This window comes from Lynx canadensis, chromosome B2 (genome assembly GCF_007474595.2).
Source record: "Lynx canadensis isolate LIC74 chromosome B2, mLynCan4.pri.v2, whole genome shotgun sequence".
NCBI lineage: Eukaryota > Metazoa > Chordata > Mammalia > Carnivora > Felidae > Lynx > Lynx canadensis.
The window spans coordinates 135,818,428-135,833,277 of record NC_044307.1 but is presented as its reverse complement, the minus strand read 5'-3'; the positions used below and the strand labels follow the sequence as shown (position 1 = coordinate 135,833,277).

At 47.5% G+C, this 14,850-nt stretch overlaps 1 protein-coding gene and 1 long non-coding RNA gene across 2 annotated transcripts; one reads left to right on the top strand and one right to left on the bottom strand.

Moving 5' to 3' along the window:
* Positions 1-1,610: 1,610 nt before the first annotated feature.
* On the bottom strand, positions 1,611-14,733 carry LOC115514519. The gene is made up of 3 exons (XR_003969002.1): positions 14,722-14,733; positions 13,682-13,684; positions 1,611-1,785 (listed from the first exon to the last, which is right to left on the bottom strand). It is a non-coding gene; the product is annotated as an uncharacterized LOC115514519 (long non-coding RNA).
* Positions 5,093-14,130, top strand: LOC115514518 (UL16-binding protein 1-like). The gene is made up of 5 exons (XM_032593264.1): positions 5,093-5,213; positions 10,904-11,167; positions 11,404-11,676; positions 12,383-12,514; positions 13,917-14,130. Exons 1-5 carry the CDS (start codon positions 5,093-5,095, stop codon positions 13,922-13,924), a joined length of 798 nt encoding a protein of 265 aa, XP_032449155.1. The 3' UTR covers positions 13,925-14,130.
* Positions 14,734-14,850: the final 117 nt, after the last annotated feature.

Genomic DNA, 14,850 nt, shown 5'->3' with positions numbered 1-14,850 from the left:
TGTTAGTTTGTTGGGAGGCAACAGGCACCTTCCCCAGAGTGCTCTGCAAAAACAAATTTGAAATCATCTGATTTCTAACAGAAAGATTTCCCGGTTTTCCTGCTCTGCTGTTGCTACTCCACGTGGTATCTGCCAACTGGAGCCGAACAGTCAATTATGCAGTTTCTAGGCAGAAAAATGCTCGCGTTGCAAGGAGATGTCTAAGCATCCCATGGTAACTTTGGTGATATGTATTTTCTTTACTCATTTGCACTCTTAAGGGTACAATTCTTCTGACCTTACAGATTTTCCTATGGTGCCACTCTGCATGTTAAATCCAAGACTAATGATTTCTTCCTCAAAGGCTAAGTGTTACTACAATTCACACAGTTTAAGTATATTTTTTGAATGTATTTTAGGGGCGCCTGGGTGGCTCAGTCGGTTGAGCGACCGACTTCGGCTCAGGTCATGATCTCACGATTTGTGAGTTCGAGCCCCGAGTCGGGCTCTGGAGGCTGCTTCCGATTCTGTGTCTCCCTCTCTCTCTCTGTCCCTCCCCTACTCATGCTCTGTCTCTCTCTGTCTCAGAAATAAATAAACATTAAAAAAAAATTTTTTAAATAAACCTATTTTAAACTATTTAACATTATTCATTAAGCTTTATATTAGAATTCTTAACCCTTAAAAACCTTAATTTCTGGTTAAAATTAAGGAGTAAACAGTTGTGGGGGCGCCTGGATGGCTCAGTCAATTAAGCGTCCCACTTCAGCTCAGGTCATGATCTCACAGTTTGTGAGTTCGAGCCCCGCATCGGGCTCTGTGCTGACAGCTCAGAGCCTGGAGCCTGCTTTGGATTCTGTGTCTCCTGCTCTCTCTCTCTGCCCCTCCCCTGCTCATGCTCTCTCTCTGTCCCAAAAATAAATAAACGTTGAAAAAAAAAAATTTATAAAAAAAAAAAAATTTTGTTCTAAAGAAGTAAACAGTTGTGGACTGTCTCTTATCCTAGCATTCCTAGTGGATTGGCAGATTTATAAATACTTTTTACAATTTTTAGAAACGCATGCTTTCTCATAGTAAAATTTTTGGGGTGGCACAGGACATGCTTAGACACAAATGTCTTTAGTTCCTCTGTAAAAGGAAGCCAAAAGTAGACAAATCTATGTTCAGTAAATTTTAAAATAAATAAATGTTAAAATAAAATCAAATAATTCATTAAGCTTGTTAGAGTCCTAAAAATATCTAGCAATATCTGATTAATACAGCTGAGTTCGTTTTTTTTTTAACATTTTTATTCATTTTTGAGAGACAGAATGCGAGTGGGGGAGGGGCAGAGAGAGAGGGAGACACAGAATCCGAAGCAGGCTCCAGGCTCTGAGCTGTCAGCACAGAGTCCGACGCGGGGCTCGAACCCACAAACCGTGAGGTCGTGACCTGAGCCAAAGTCAGCCGCTTAACCCACTGAGCCACCCAAGGGCCCCTGAGTTCAGTTTTTAAAAGTGCTGTCATTTTACAATATGGCTATTTATCTTTCTTTTTTTTTTTTTTTTTAAAGACACATTTATTCAGCGTCATGATCAGACTATTACATTTAGCAATCAACAGCATGGGTGCAAAAAAAAAAAAAAATCTACATTAAAACCCTTTGTTGGAATGCTTTACACTTTCCACAGAACAGAAACTAAAATAACCTGTTATACAGTTAGTCACAAATACAGTCCTCGAGTTTTTTGCCCATACACATGAGTATTGTCTAAAACATGTCTTCTTTGTAGCAGCTAGGCCCTGCCACCACTGTGCCTGGCTAAGCTACAGGCTATTTATCTTTCAAAGCCTAGAATTAATATAAGTGCTTCCAATGACGAAAGGGGGTTGGATACTTTATTAGCTATCATAATATATCTAGCATTATGTGAGCTGATTTTATGAAATTTATACAATATAAAATTGATCCTAAGTGAAAGTGACATAATCTAGCTCCCGCACTCACTTTGTCTATTAGCTAAAGTGTGTTCACTGAAAAAAATCGTTTGCTTTTTTTTCCCTTCTGCAAACCCGAAGGTAGTGCTGCTTGGAAATATGATTCTCTGTAGAATTTACAGGTTGCTAAAAGGATTCATAGCTGGTGTAATATCATTCATCTATTTTGGCTTCCATAGCCTGAGAACGTGCCTTATAATTTGGCCAAATGTCTACACGCTTCTCATACACTTCCAAAGAGAAGTGTGTTCGAAAAGGAGGAGAGGATTGCCTCTAACTTATATCTCAACAAATTTGATTCTTATAAGAGGTGAAGGGGAGGAAAACTAGTAGCACCTGAACGAAAGGGAACGCAATGAGCTTGTCATACCCATCAGCACATCTATCTATCTGTTGGTTGAAAAAGTGTTTAAAATCTTCCTCCAACTCCACGAAGCTGCCGCTGGCAAGCTAGTGTGGTACAAACTCGACCAGATGGAAGTAACAAATGAGCAGTCTTCTGGCTCCCTCCCGCAAGGGAGCCCTGGGAAACTATAAAGGTAAGAAGGAGCGAGATCAGCAGCAATCTTCTCAACAGCCATCGTGGCTGCAGGAGGACCAAGGGGTATGATCTCTCAAGTGTGGGAGACAAAGGGCTTTGGGCCTAGGATTTTATATCCCGTCAAGTTCTCACTCAGGTAGGAGAGTCTATGTATTAGTTTTTTACTGCAGCCATAACGCATCACCGCAAACGAGCTGCTTAAATCAACACGTGTTTCTTTTTTTTTTTTTTAATTTTTTTTTTCAACGTTTATTTATTTTTGGGACAGAGAGAGAGACAGAGCATGAACGGGGGAGGGGCGGAGAGAGAGGGAGACACAGAATCGGAAACAGGCTCCAGGCTCCGAGCCATCAGCCCAGAGCCCGACGCGGGGCTCGAACTCACAGACTGCGAGATCGTGACCTGGCTGAAGTCGGACGCTTAACCGACTGCGCCACCCAGGCGCCCCTCAACACGTGTTTCTTATCACACAGCTAAGTACGTGCGACATCTCAACTGGCTCAGTTTCTCCGCTCTGGGCTTCACAAAGCCACGATCAAGGCATCGGCCAGCTGGGCTCTTAGCCAGAGACACTAGGAGGAATCTGCTTATTCAGGTTGCTGACAAAATCCAATTTCTGGAGTCTCTGGACTGAGAGTCCCTCTTCTTTTCTGGCTGCCAGCTGGAGGCCCTCCTTCACCCCTGTAGGGCCTCTGCCTTGCATATGGCTCCCTTCACCTAGGAGCCGGCAACAGGGCACCAAATCTCTCCACTACTTCTCTGCCACATCTCTCTTGCCTTCAGTCTGAGAAAGTCCTTCATTTTGAAGGGCTCATGTGATTAACTGGGCCCACTCAGGTGACCTAGAATAATCTCCCTATCTTAAGGTCAAGGGAGTAGTCACTTTAATTACATCCGCCAGGCCCCTGCATAACAGTACCTAAGTTAACATTTAATTGAGAACCAAGGAACATAAAAGTTGGGGGAAATCTTCAGAATTCTGACTATCACGGTGTATTAAAAATAGTTTTGAACAGGCAAGCCCGGGTGGCTCAGTCGGTTAAGCAGCCGACTTCGGCTCAGGTCATCTTGCAGTCTGTGAGTTGGAGCCCCATGTCTGGCTCTGATTCAGATTCTGTGTCTCCCCCTCTCTCTGCCCCTCCCCTACTTGTGCTCTAGCTCTCTCTCTCTCAAAAATAATAAACATTTAAAAATTAAAAAAAAAAAAAAAAGGCTTGAACATACAAAGCCTAAGAAATATTTTTCCCGGAAAGATCCAACTTGAAAATATCTTTTGGATAAAGTATTCCAATAGGAAGAGAAACACATCCAGGAGATGTAACAAGAGAAATAAGGAGAATGAGTAACCAATTTTACTGAAATTTTAATTTGTTAAAGATGGTTAAAATTTTGTTAAAAAACAATTTTTAATTGTTAATTTGTTAAAGATTACTGTTGCCTTAAAAAAGGGCGGGAAGGGTGAGGGAAATTTATATCACAGAGAAGAAAAAGTATAGCAACAACTCAGAAATGAAAATCTGGGTAATATCAGGGAAATGGGATGGGAGGAAAAACACACAAGAGATGTGAAAACATGCTAAATATTTTGTTTTTTGGGATGAACAAAAGCAATGATAAATAAATAAATGTAAATAAACATTAGTATGGATCAAAAGTTAAAGGTGATGATTCTAAGAAAAATAGAATGTATACTGTTCAAACTAGCAGAAGAAAACTCAGGACAGTAAAAAGAATGCAGATATGGAGAGGGAATTTTTTAAAGCATAATAAATGAAAAATATGACGGCTGAGATAACTCCTCCTGTATTAGTAACCACAATAAAAGGTAAAGTATTAAACTCTCCAATTAGACATTCTCAGGTAAGATTTAGAAAAGAATCCAATGCACATACATTGTCTTCGCGCCTGGGTGGCTCAGTCGGTTAAGCCTCCGACTTCGGCTCAGGTCATGATCTCGCGGTCCGTGAGTTCGAGCCCCGCGTTGGGCTCTGTGCTGACAGCTCAGAGCCTGGAGCCTGTTTCACATTCCGTGTCTCCCTCTCTCTCTTCCCCTTCCCTGCTCATGCTGTGTCTCTCTCTGTCTCAAAAATAAACATTAAAAAAAAAAGCCACCCTTAAAATGAAAAAGATTAAAAATAGTAAAATGAAAAAGATTAAAAATAAAAGGTCTGATCTGGTTGCAGGCTAGGTCCATTGCAGAGGCAACATTAAAAGCTGAGAGGCTTACAACTGAATGTAAACTAAAAATAAGGAAGATGGTAAATGTTAGGGTTTGATCACTTTTAACATTTTTTGAATCTTTTTTTTAATGCCATTTGTATTCCTCACGCCGTAGGTCCAATGTGGATCAGCAAGAAGATTCTGCTCATTAAACAGAACAGCACTGAGACTCTGCAAACTTCAGAGAATCCTTGCCCAATTTTTCCGGACGCGTGCGCGCGCCCAGGTCCAGCCCAGCCAGGGGAGGGAGGGAGCGTGGGGCGGGGCAAAGCCAAGGTTCCGCGCTTCAGGGCAGTAACTCAGCTCTCCCTGCGCTCCAGCCCCGTGCACACGCGGCTCCGCCGCACTTGGCTCGTCCCGGGGCTCCGGGTCGAGATGGAGCTCATTGCGGCCACCAACTTCGGACTTGGCCTTCTGGTCCTGTTTGTGCTGTCCGACTGCTCCTGCGGGGCGCGAGGCGGAGGTGAGTTCCTGGGCGCGGCGCGCGAGAAGACAGGTGAGTCCGGCCAGAGCTTTGGGACACTGGTCGCGGGGTAGCGCCGCCGCGCCGCCCTCTCACGTCCCCGCCGCGGCCTCCTGTTCGGCTCGGCGGAGTCCGCGGGACGGGTCGCATCCTCCGCGACGGAAAGAGGCGACTTGGGCAACTAAGTGCTGCCTGACGCTGGGGGGCGAGGAGCGCAGGGTAGGGAGCGGGGCCGCGGCGGGAGGTCTGCGGGCGCCGCCACCGGGCGCCGGCCGCTTGGGGAGCCTGAGCCCGAGCCCCTGCGGCCCAACTCGGGTTGGACGGACCGCGATCCCACAGGGCCTGGACCCCAGGAAATCCCCGACTCTGGCCGGTCACACAACTCTTACCTCATGGGTTTCCGTCCCCACTGCTGTCATCCCTTGGACGACCCAGCACACGGGGGCAGTAGTTCAAGACACACGCAGCGCCATCGCCCTAATTCGCCAGCCACATCTCAGTTCAGAGTCGGAAACCTCCCGGCAACCAGGCCCTGGACCACCTGCAGCCTCTTACTCCGTGTGACTTTCCCTGCTGCAAGTGGCATTGCCTCGCTTGGACACTGTAAGGGTCTCTTCCCCACCTCCAATGGGGATGTCACAGAGTGCACAGAGCACGTTTTCCTAACACAATACGTCTGCGTCACACCTTCTATAGGGTTATGTGACCTAAGAGGCGGGTTCAGCCACATTCCTTCATCCAGGGATTGTTATGGCCGCTTCCCTGCTACAAGAGCACTGTCGGTTACTTACAGCAGAGACCCGGGAAATATTTAATAGATGCAGAAAATCTTTGCACCGGGCTGGCTTTAAGTGAAAATACAAGAGGGCTCCTTCATACCCTTGCATTCAGAGAGGTTTTGATGTTGGTACTCCTCTCTCTCACTGCATCCAGGATAAGTACTTTTTAAACATTCTATTTGGAGAGAAGAGAAGGCCGTGTAAGAGTACTGTACTTGAATTTCCTGGCAACCTAGCCCCCTACCCACAAGTAACTCAACTGCAAGATTTTTCACTCCTGGGACAGAGGTGGGGGATGTGAAAGGACCACATGGTGATGTGGGTACCTGAGCCAAATGGTGTCGCTGTGAACAGGGGCTGGGAGAGGTGTCTTTTCACCCCCTGCCCTGCACCAGCTCAATAACAGGGGCCCCTGAGGACGCTTTCGATCCCTGTGGATGGTGTCAACTCACGCAGTAGGTTTAGGCAGTGAAAACGTCCCGGTGGTCTCTGCTCCCCAGAGTACGCTCACCCCTGTAAATGACCACATGACTCTTTGGGGAAGGCCAGCAGGAAGCATTGCTCTTGCTGTTGACCTGAAGGGTCCCTCCTGATTGGAACCTGGCTTCTGCTTCTAGTAAAGAGTTGCAGTTCTGAGAGGCGGCTCCGTTCTGGAACCTGGGCAGAGGATCCAGAGTCTCTGTGGGGTCACCGCTTTCAGCTTCCTCCTCATCCATCTTGGGGATTGGTCTTAGTTTTTATTGTTTAACTCCAGCAGTCTTCGGGTTGGCTGTCCAACTACTTTGCCTTTACAGTCATGTGTTCTGTGAGCCAGAGGGATGGACAGCTTTCTGTGGGTCAGGCCCCTGGCTGCTTTCCAGCGTCTAGGATCATTCTAGGATCGTTTCAATCGTTGCCGCCTCCCTGCTTCGGACAGTTGAGCGCCTATACCTCAAATCTATTATATCAGGACTTCCCACCGCCAATACCACTGGGAGCCTGATTCTGCAACACCGTCCCATTACCGCCAAGCTTCTGCCTTCAAAGATAGCCATCACTAAGCTTCTTTTGTTTTAATTTCTTTAGAGAGAGAGAGAGAGAGAGAGTGTGGGCGCAAATGGGGGAGGGGCAGAGAGAGAAGAGAGACAGAGAAGGAGAGAGAAGGAATCCCATGCAGGCTCTGCACTGTCAGTGCAAAGCCCGATGCAGGGCTCGAGCCACAAACTGGGAGATCATGACCTGAGCCAAAGTTGCACACTTAACTGACTGAGCCACCCAGGCGCCCTGCCATGACTAAGCTTCTTCAGGATTTTGGTGCCTTCTCACCATGCACTGTTTTTTGGTTTCTGTTTTTTGAATGTTATTAAAATCCAAGCTAACATAGGGCGTAATAATGGTTTCAGGAGTAGAATGTAGGGATTCATCAATTACATGTAACACCCATGCTTGTCCCAACAGGTGCCCTCCTTAATGCCCACCACCCATTCAGCCCATCCCCCCACCCATTACCCCTCCAGCAACCCTCAGTTTCTTCTCTGTATTTCAGTCTCTTATGGTTTGCCTCCCTCTCTGTTTGTATCTTATTTTTCGTTCCCTTCCCCTATGTTCATGTTGTGTTTCTTAATCTTCCACATATGCGTGATATCATATACTTATCTTTCTGTGACTTATTTTGCTTAGCATAATATGCTCTAGTTCCATCCACATGGCTGCAAATGGCAAGATTTCATTCCTTTTGATCACCAAGTAATATTCCATTTATTTATAAAGTATATACATTTATATATATTTATACATTTATATATAAATGCATAGTGTATTTATACTAGATCTTCTTTATCCGTTTGTCACTCGATGGACATCTGGCCCATTCCATAATTTGGCTATTGTGGATAGTGCTGCTAAAACACTGGGGTGCATGTGCCCCTTAAAATCAGCATTTTGGTATCCTTTGGAGCGGTACCTAGTAGTGCAACTAAGGGGTCATAGGCTAGTTATACTTTTAATTTTTTGAGGAACTTCCATATTGTTTTCCCTACTGGCTGCACCAGTTTGCAGTCCCAGCAGCAGTGAAAAAGGCTTTACCTTCCTCCACATCCTTGCCAATAGCTGATGTTTCCCCAGTTGATGATTTTCGCCATTCTCACTGGTGTGAGGTGGTATCTCATTGTGGTTTTGACTTGTACTTCCCTGATGATGTGTGATGTTGAGCATCTTTTCATGTGCCTGTTGGCCATCTGGATGACTTCTTTGGAAAAGTGTCTGTTCGTGTCTTTTACCTCTTTCTTCACTGGATTATTTGTTTCTTGGGTGTTGAGTTTGGTAAGTTCTTGATAGATTTTGGATAGTAACCCTTTATCGGATATCTCATTTGCAAATACCTTCTCTCGTTCCGTCCATGGACTTTTAGTTTTGTCGAATGTGCGGAAGGAAACAGACCTCGTCTTGATTAGGTCCCAACAGTTCATGTTTGCTTTTGTGTTCCTTGCCTCCAGAGACATGTCAGGTAAGAAGTTTTTGCAGCCGAGGTCAAAGAGATTGTAGCCTGTTTTCTCCTCTAGGATTTGGATGGTTTCCTGTCCCACATTTAGGTGGTTTTTTTAATCCATTTTGAGTTTACTTTGTGTATGATGTAAGAAAGTGGCCCGGGTTCGTTCTTCTGCACGGGCTGTCCAGTTTTCCTAACACCATTTGCTGAAGAGACTTAATTGCCACTGGATAGTCTTCCCTGCTTTGTCAAAGATTAGTTGGCCGTATGTTTGTGGGTCTATTTCTGGGTTTTCTGTTCCGTTCCTTTGATCTGTGTGTCTGTTTTTGTGCCCGTACCATACTGTCTTGATGATTACAGCTTTGTAAGCCAGCTTAGAGTCTGGAATTGTGATGCCTCCAGCTTTGGTGTTCCCTTTCAACAGTGCTTTGGATATTCGGGTCATTTCTGGTTCCCTGCAAATTTTGGAATTGTTTGTTCTAGCTCTGTGAAGAATGCTGGTGTCCGTTTGATAGGGATTGCATTGAATATGCAGGTGGCTTTGGGTGGTGTTGACATTATAACAATATTTCCTCTTTCAATCCACGAGCATGGGATGTTTTTCTACTTCTTTGTCCTCTTGAATTTCTTTCCGAGATTTCTGTACTTCGCAGCATATAGATCTTTCACCTCTTTGGTGAATTCATTCCTAGGTATTTTATGGTTTTCAGTACCATGGGGTTGATTCCTTGATTGCTCTTTCTGCTGCTTCATTATTGGTGTAGACAAACGCCACAGATTTCTGTACATTGACTTATATCCTGCAACTTTGCTGAATTCATGTATCAGTCGTAGCAGGTTTTTGGTGGAGTCTTTTGGGTTTTCCACAGAGAGTATCATGTCATCTAGGAAGCATGAAAGTTTGACTTCTTCCTTGCTGATTTGAATGCCTTTTATTTCTTTTTGTTGTCTGATCGTTGAGGCTAGGACTTCCAACGCTATGTTGAACAACGGTGGTGACAGCGGGCATCCCTGTCATGTTCCTGACCTTAGGGGGAAAGCTCTCAGTTTTTCCCCCTTGAGGATGATACCAGCGGTGGGTGTTTCCTACCTGGCCTTTGTGATCTTGGGGTATGTTCCTTCTATCCGTCCTTTCTTGTGGGTTTTCATCAAGAAGGATACTGTATCTTGTCAAATGCTTTTTCTGTATCTGTTGAGAGGATCGTGTTCTTGTTCTTTCTCTAATTAATGTGAGGTACCATGTTGATTGATTTGTGGCTATTGAAGCAGCCTTGCATCCCAGGAATAAATTCCACTTGATCGTGGCGAGTACTTCTTTTAATGGATTGTTGGCATGGGTTGGCTAGTAACTTGTTGAGAATTTTTGCATCCATGTTCATCGGGGAAATGGCTCTGTAGTTCTCCTTCTCAGTGGGACCATGCATTTTTTATGAGTTTCATTGAGAGTCCTCCAGACCGCTCCGTGAGCATAGTTGATGGGCATATTTTTGGTTTTGTTTCGGCATTTCTTACTACATTTGTTCTGTCATATGCACTTCTCCGGGCCTTTTTAATCCCTTACCACTATCTGTCATGGAATTCCTGATATTCTAGTCTGTGCCGTGTGGACCATCCTTCTTTCCAAGCCTCCAAGGCCCATCCTAATGGTAGATGATCACCATGACCAGGCCTGTGCTAAATGCTGGGACCCAGGATTGCAAATCTCTCTTCTCTGACTTTGGATCCTGTCCTCACCCTTCCCCGCCCTGACTCAGCTCCTCAGGAGTAGGCCCCCTCACGGTCTCTCATCTTATTAAAAAAATTTTTTTAATGTTTGTTTCTATTTAATAATTTAATTTTATAATAATTTTATTTAAGAATTATTTTATTTAATAATTTAATGTTTAATGTTTGTTTATTTTTGAGAGAGAGAGAGAGAGAGAGAGAGAGAGAGAGAGCGCATGAGTGGAGGAGGGGCAGAGAGAGGGAGACACAGAATCCGAAGCAGGCTCCAGGCTCTGGGCTGTCAGCACTGAGCCCGACGCGGGGCTCGAACTCACGAGCCGTGAGATCATGACCCGAGCTGAAGTCGGACGCTCCGCTGACTGAGCCACCCCGGCGCCCCTCATCTTCTGAGAGACACTGGGATAGATCCTGACCGTCAGCCGGCATGTAGACCTCTTCTTCCCATGGCCAGCGTAGCACGTGCCTGAATTGATTAAAGACTGAGTGACGCTGGATATCAGCCTGGTAGACACAGGGGACATGTCCCTGGCTCTATGGTTTCTGGTCAGGCAGAGGAATCCCGATCCTTGGTCCTTTTCCAAGAAGGGAAGTGCGCCAGCCTTCAATGGTTAGGGGCGAGGGGCTGTGCAGGGGCCGCCTTTGCTCTGCTAGGCCAGCCCTGCAGAGATACAATGACTGTCACATGGGTGGGAGAGGCACGCCTCTGGGTCTGTTCTTCCAACCCCAACCCTAACTTACGTTTTCATTTGCAGATGCTCTTTCTCCTGCCTTTGAATTCCCCATCACACCAAAGCCCAATCCCGGAGAACCATGGTGTGAGATTCGAGGCAAGGTCAATGGAAACACGTTTCTGTATTACGCCTGTGGGAACAAGAAGGTCGAAGTCTTTGGTCCTCTGGGGAGGAATGTGAATGACATAGTGTTTTGGGAGAGACAGACCGAAACTCTGAAAGACCTGGCAGAAGAGCTCAAGAAGAAACTACTTGACTGGAAAGCAGCGGATTTTACACCCAGTGGTAAGTCGGAAAGGCCCAGGGCAGAAGTAGAACAGTTTGTAGGGCCAGGGACCTATTGTGTTCACGTACAACTTAGACATGGGTCCCACACGCGTGGCCCAGCAGCCAGGGCAGTGAAGAGGGACAGAACAGGACCAAGAAGGGTGAAGGGGAGCCGAGGAGTGGACAGCGGGTGGGACAAGGGATCGGTCAAGACCAGAGGCTGACCTCATGCCCATGGTGGGGGTGGGGGACAGACTCTCTCTCCCTGCAGGGCAGGATGGTGTGTGTGCGTGGGGACAACGGACGCACCAGCGGATCCTGGGAGTTTCACATCAATGAACAGATGTCCTACTTCTTTAACTCAGAGAGTGGAAATTGGACACTTTGTCCTAGAGGCCGACAGATAAAGGCCTCATGGGAGAGTGACAGAGATTTGACCAATTCCCTCATGAAGATCTCAGTTGGAGATTGTAACAAGTGGCTTGAGCGAATACTGATGCACTGGGATGAACTGTGGGAGACAACAGGTAACTCAGAAGACTGGATGGAGTTGTTCTCTTGAAATCGGGCCTACCTTCTCCACTGTAGTGTGCGTGTGTGTGTGTGAGAGAGAGAGAGAGAGAGAGAGAGACAGAAACAGAGCCAGAGAAGGTGATCCATCCATGGTGAATTTCTTTAGGGGAGAGTAATGGCCACATTATGTTCTAGCGTCCTTCCTTTCCCTTCTCAACTCCTGAAATCTCTTCCTTGCTGCATGTCCTTTAGTTTTCTGGGATTTCTTGGATTCCCTCTTGGCCCCAAACATGAGGGTGTCAGTCTGATTCCAGAGATTCCTTCTCGCTCTTCCCTTTCCTGAGAATCATTGATCTTCTCATCTCATCTTGTCTCTGGCCGGGGATCATTCCTGGCCACGTGCACTGTTAGCTCCAGAGAGGGGGTCAACTGTCACCACCCTCATGCTCCGTGACCACCTCTTCTGCCACAGCAGGAGTGACCAGTTATGTTGGAACCCGTGCTTCCCCCTTTAGCTGTGCGAGGTCCTTCGGGACAGGTCCCGTGTCTTTCCTCGGTTCCCGCCCCAGAACCTGTCACAGCAGCTGCCACGATGTAGAGTGACAGAAAGCATCTGCAGCGTGGGATCATCTGCGGCAGGAGGAGCGGAGGGCGTATCTCTTCCGATTTAAGTCTGAAACAGGATTTGGGGTCTGAAACCCTCTTGTGTTTCCATTTCAGCCCCGCCAGGCACGCAGCAAGTCACGGCCCAGTCCGGGGCCACGGCCCTCAGACCCATCACCTGGATCCTCCCTGTGATTCTCAGCCGCTTAATCATAACTCGCATCCAGGCAGAGTCTTTTAGAGTGACAGGTACTGAGAGCAGATGGAGCGGGAAGGGAGGGGCAAATGGCCTGGTGTGAGGACAGGGACAGGTGACTCCCCCGCCCGACCCTGCCCACTCACTGAACCTTGTCATCGCAGAAGTGAGACGAGGTGATGAGTTCCCCTGTCAGTTGTTAGCAGTAACGTGGACAAGCTCAGCCCTGAGTTGTCATAAGGCCTCACTGTTAAGGCCGCTGAGAAAGGGGAGGGGCCCCCCAATGCATAAGGCCTGTTGACGCTAAGGAGATCTAGCAAGGTCAGGCCCGACTCAGACCTGATTCTAGATTGAAGAGAGTCAATTTGGCCCAGTGCGGGTGGTGTGCGGGGAGAGGGACACACCGCTTGGGCAGTACTCACATTGGAGCACGAGACGCGTGGTGGCTCCACGTGATGTCTCAGGGGAGGCGACTCCATCCAGGGGCCTACGAGGAGAGGCACCAGTGTCTGTTCCGGGGGAGGGAGTGGGAAGGCCGGGCAGAGGCAACTGGAAAGCCTGGAGTTGCGTGCTGTGTTCCCCCAGACGGTGGCTTGGGTCTTAGCATGTGAGGCAGAAAGTGAACAGTGGAGACTGTGCATGGCAAGATGTAGAAGCGTGGGGAATCCGGCTCAGGCTGCTGCAGGCACTGGCAGCTCGCTTCCTGTAGACCTCAGATCCAGAGCCACTGAGCACCCCTGCTTGGAGCAGAGCTGACCCGGGAGACGGGGGGACAGAGCGGGCCCGGGAGATGGGGGGGCAGAGCTGACCCGGGAGATGGAGGGGCAGAGCTGACCTGGGAGATGGGGTGGCAGAGCTGGCCCGGGAGACGGGGGGGCAGAGCTGACCCGGGAGATGGGGGGGGAGAGCTGACCCGGGAGATGGGGGGGGGAGAGCTGACCCGGGAGATGGGGGGCTGAGTTGCTGGGGGTGCTCACAGCAGAGCCGGACCAGGAATGGACGGGATGGGGGAAGGAGCATCATGCTAAGGGCTCTGAGTGCTGCTAGCTGGGAGGCTGGGAGGGAAGGGAGAGGAAAGGATCTTTGCTTCAAAATTCCGCAAGGTTAGACGTATCAAGTGCAGGCCCCTGTCTGCTGTCAGATCCCTCACCAGGTCCTGTAGGACTGCCCATCAGAGGCAGAATTAGAACCCGAGTCAAGTGGGCAGAATGATTTGTTACTTCCTGAGTCCAAACCCTTGGTAACAGCTCCGGAGAATGACTCAGTGATTTGTTTTCAGAAGGAGGAGGTTTGTAAAGGTGGTTGGACCCAGGGCTGGGGAGATGGCTGGAGGGAAGTACATGTACCTCAATGAGGGCTGGACTCTGGGTGCGGGGGTAGGTGGGGAAGGGCAGCCCCAGGACAACTGGCCCAGGAATTTCCCAGTTCGAGACCAACACCTGTTCTTTTCTCAAGGCTGCTGATTATACCAGGAAGCCCCCGAGAGCGTCGTCCCGCTTAGCGACTCTGTTTTGCTAGGCTCCCTTTGGATCACTTGCTGTTCGTTTTTAGACCAGACTTTAAGAATCCAGCGACGTCACCAACTTCCAGCTATTACAAAGCCATAATTATCAAGACAGTATGGTACTGGCACAAAAACAGACACTCAGATCAATGAAAGAGAATAGAAAACCCAGAAATGGACCCACAAACGTATGGCCAACTAATGAGCAGGAGAGAATATCCAATGGAATAAAGACAGTCTCTTCCCAGTGGTGCTAGTAACACTGGGCTGCAATGTGCAGAAAAACGAACCTGGACCACTTTCTCACACCAGACACAAAAGTAAACTCAAAGTGGATGAAAGACCTCAATGTAAGACAGGAAGCCGTCAAAATCCTCGAGGAGAAAGCAGGCCAAAACCTCTTTGATCTTGGCCGCAGCAACTTCTTACTCAACACGTCTCCAGAGGCATGGGATACAAAAGTAAAACTGAACTTTTGGGGCCTCATCAAATAAAAAGCTTCTGCACAGCGAAGGAAACAATCAGCAAAACTAAATGGCAGCCAATGGAATGGGAGAAGATATTTGCAAATGACATATCACATAAAGGGTTAGTATCCAAAATCTATAAAGAATTTATCAAACTCAACACCCAAAACACAAATAATCCAGTGAGGAAATGGGCAAAAGGCATGAATAGGCACTTCTCCAAAGAAGACATCCAGATGGCCAACCGACACATGAAAAAATGCTCCACATCACTCATCATCAGGGAAACACAAATCAAATCCACCATAAGATACCACCTCACACCTGTCAGAATGGCGAACATTAACAACTCAGGCAACGACAGATGTTGGTGAGGATGCAGAGAAAGAGGATCTCTTTTGCACTGCTGGTGGGTATG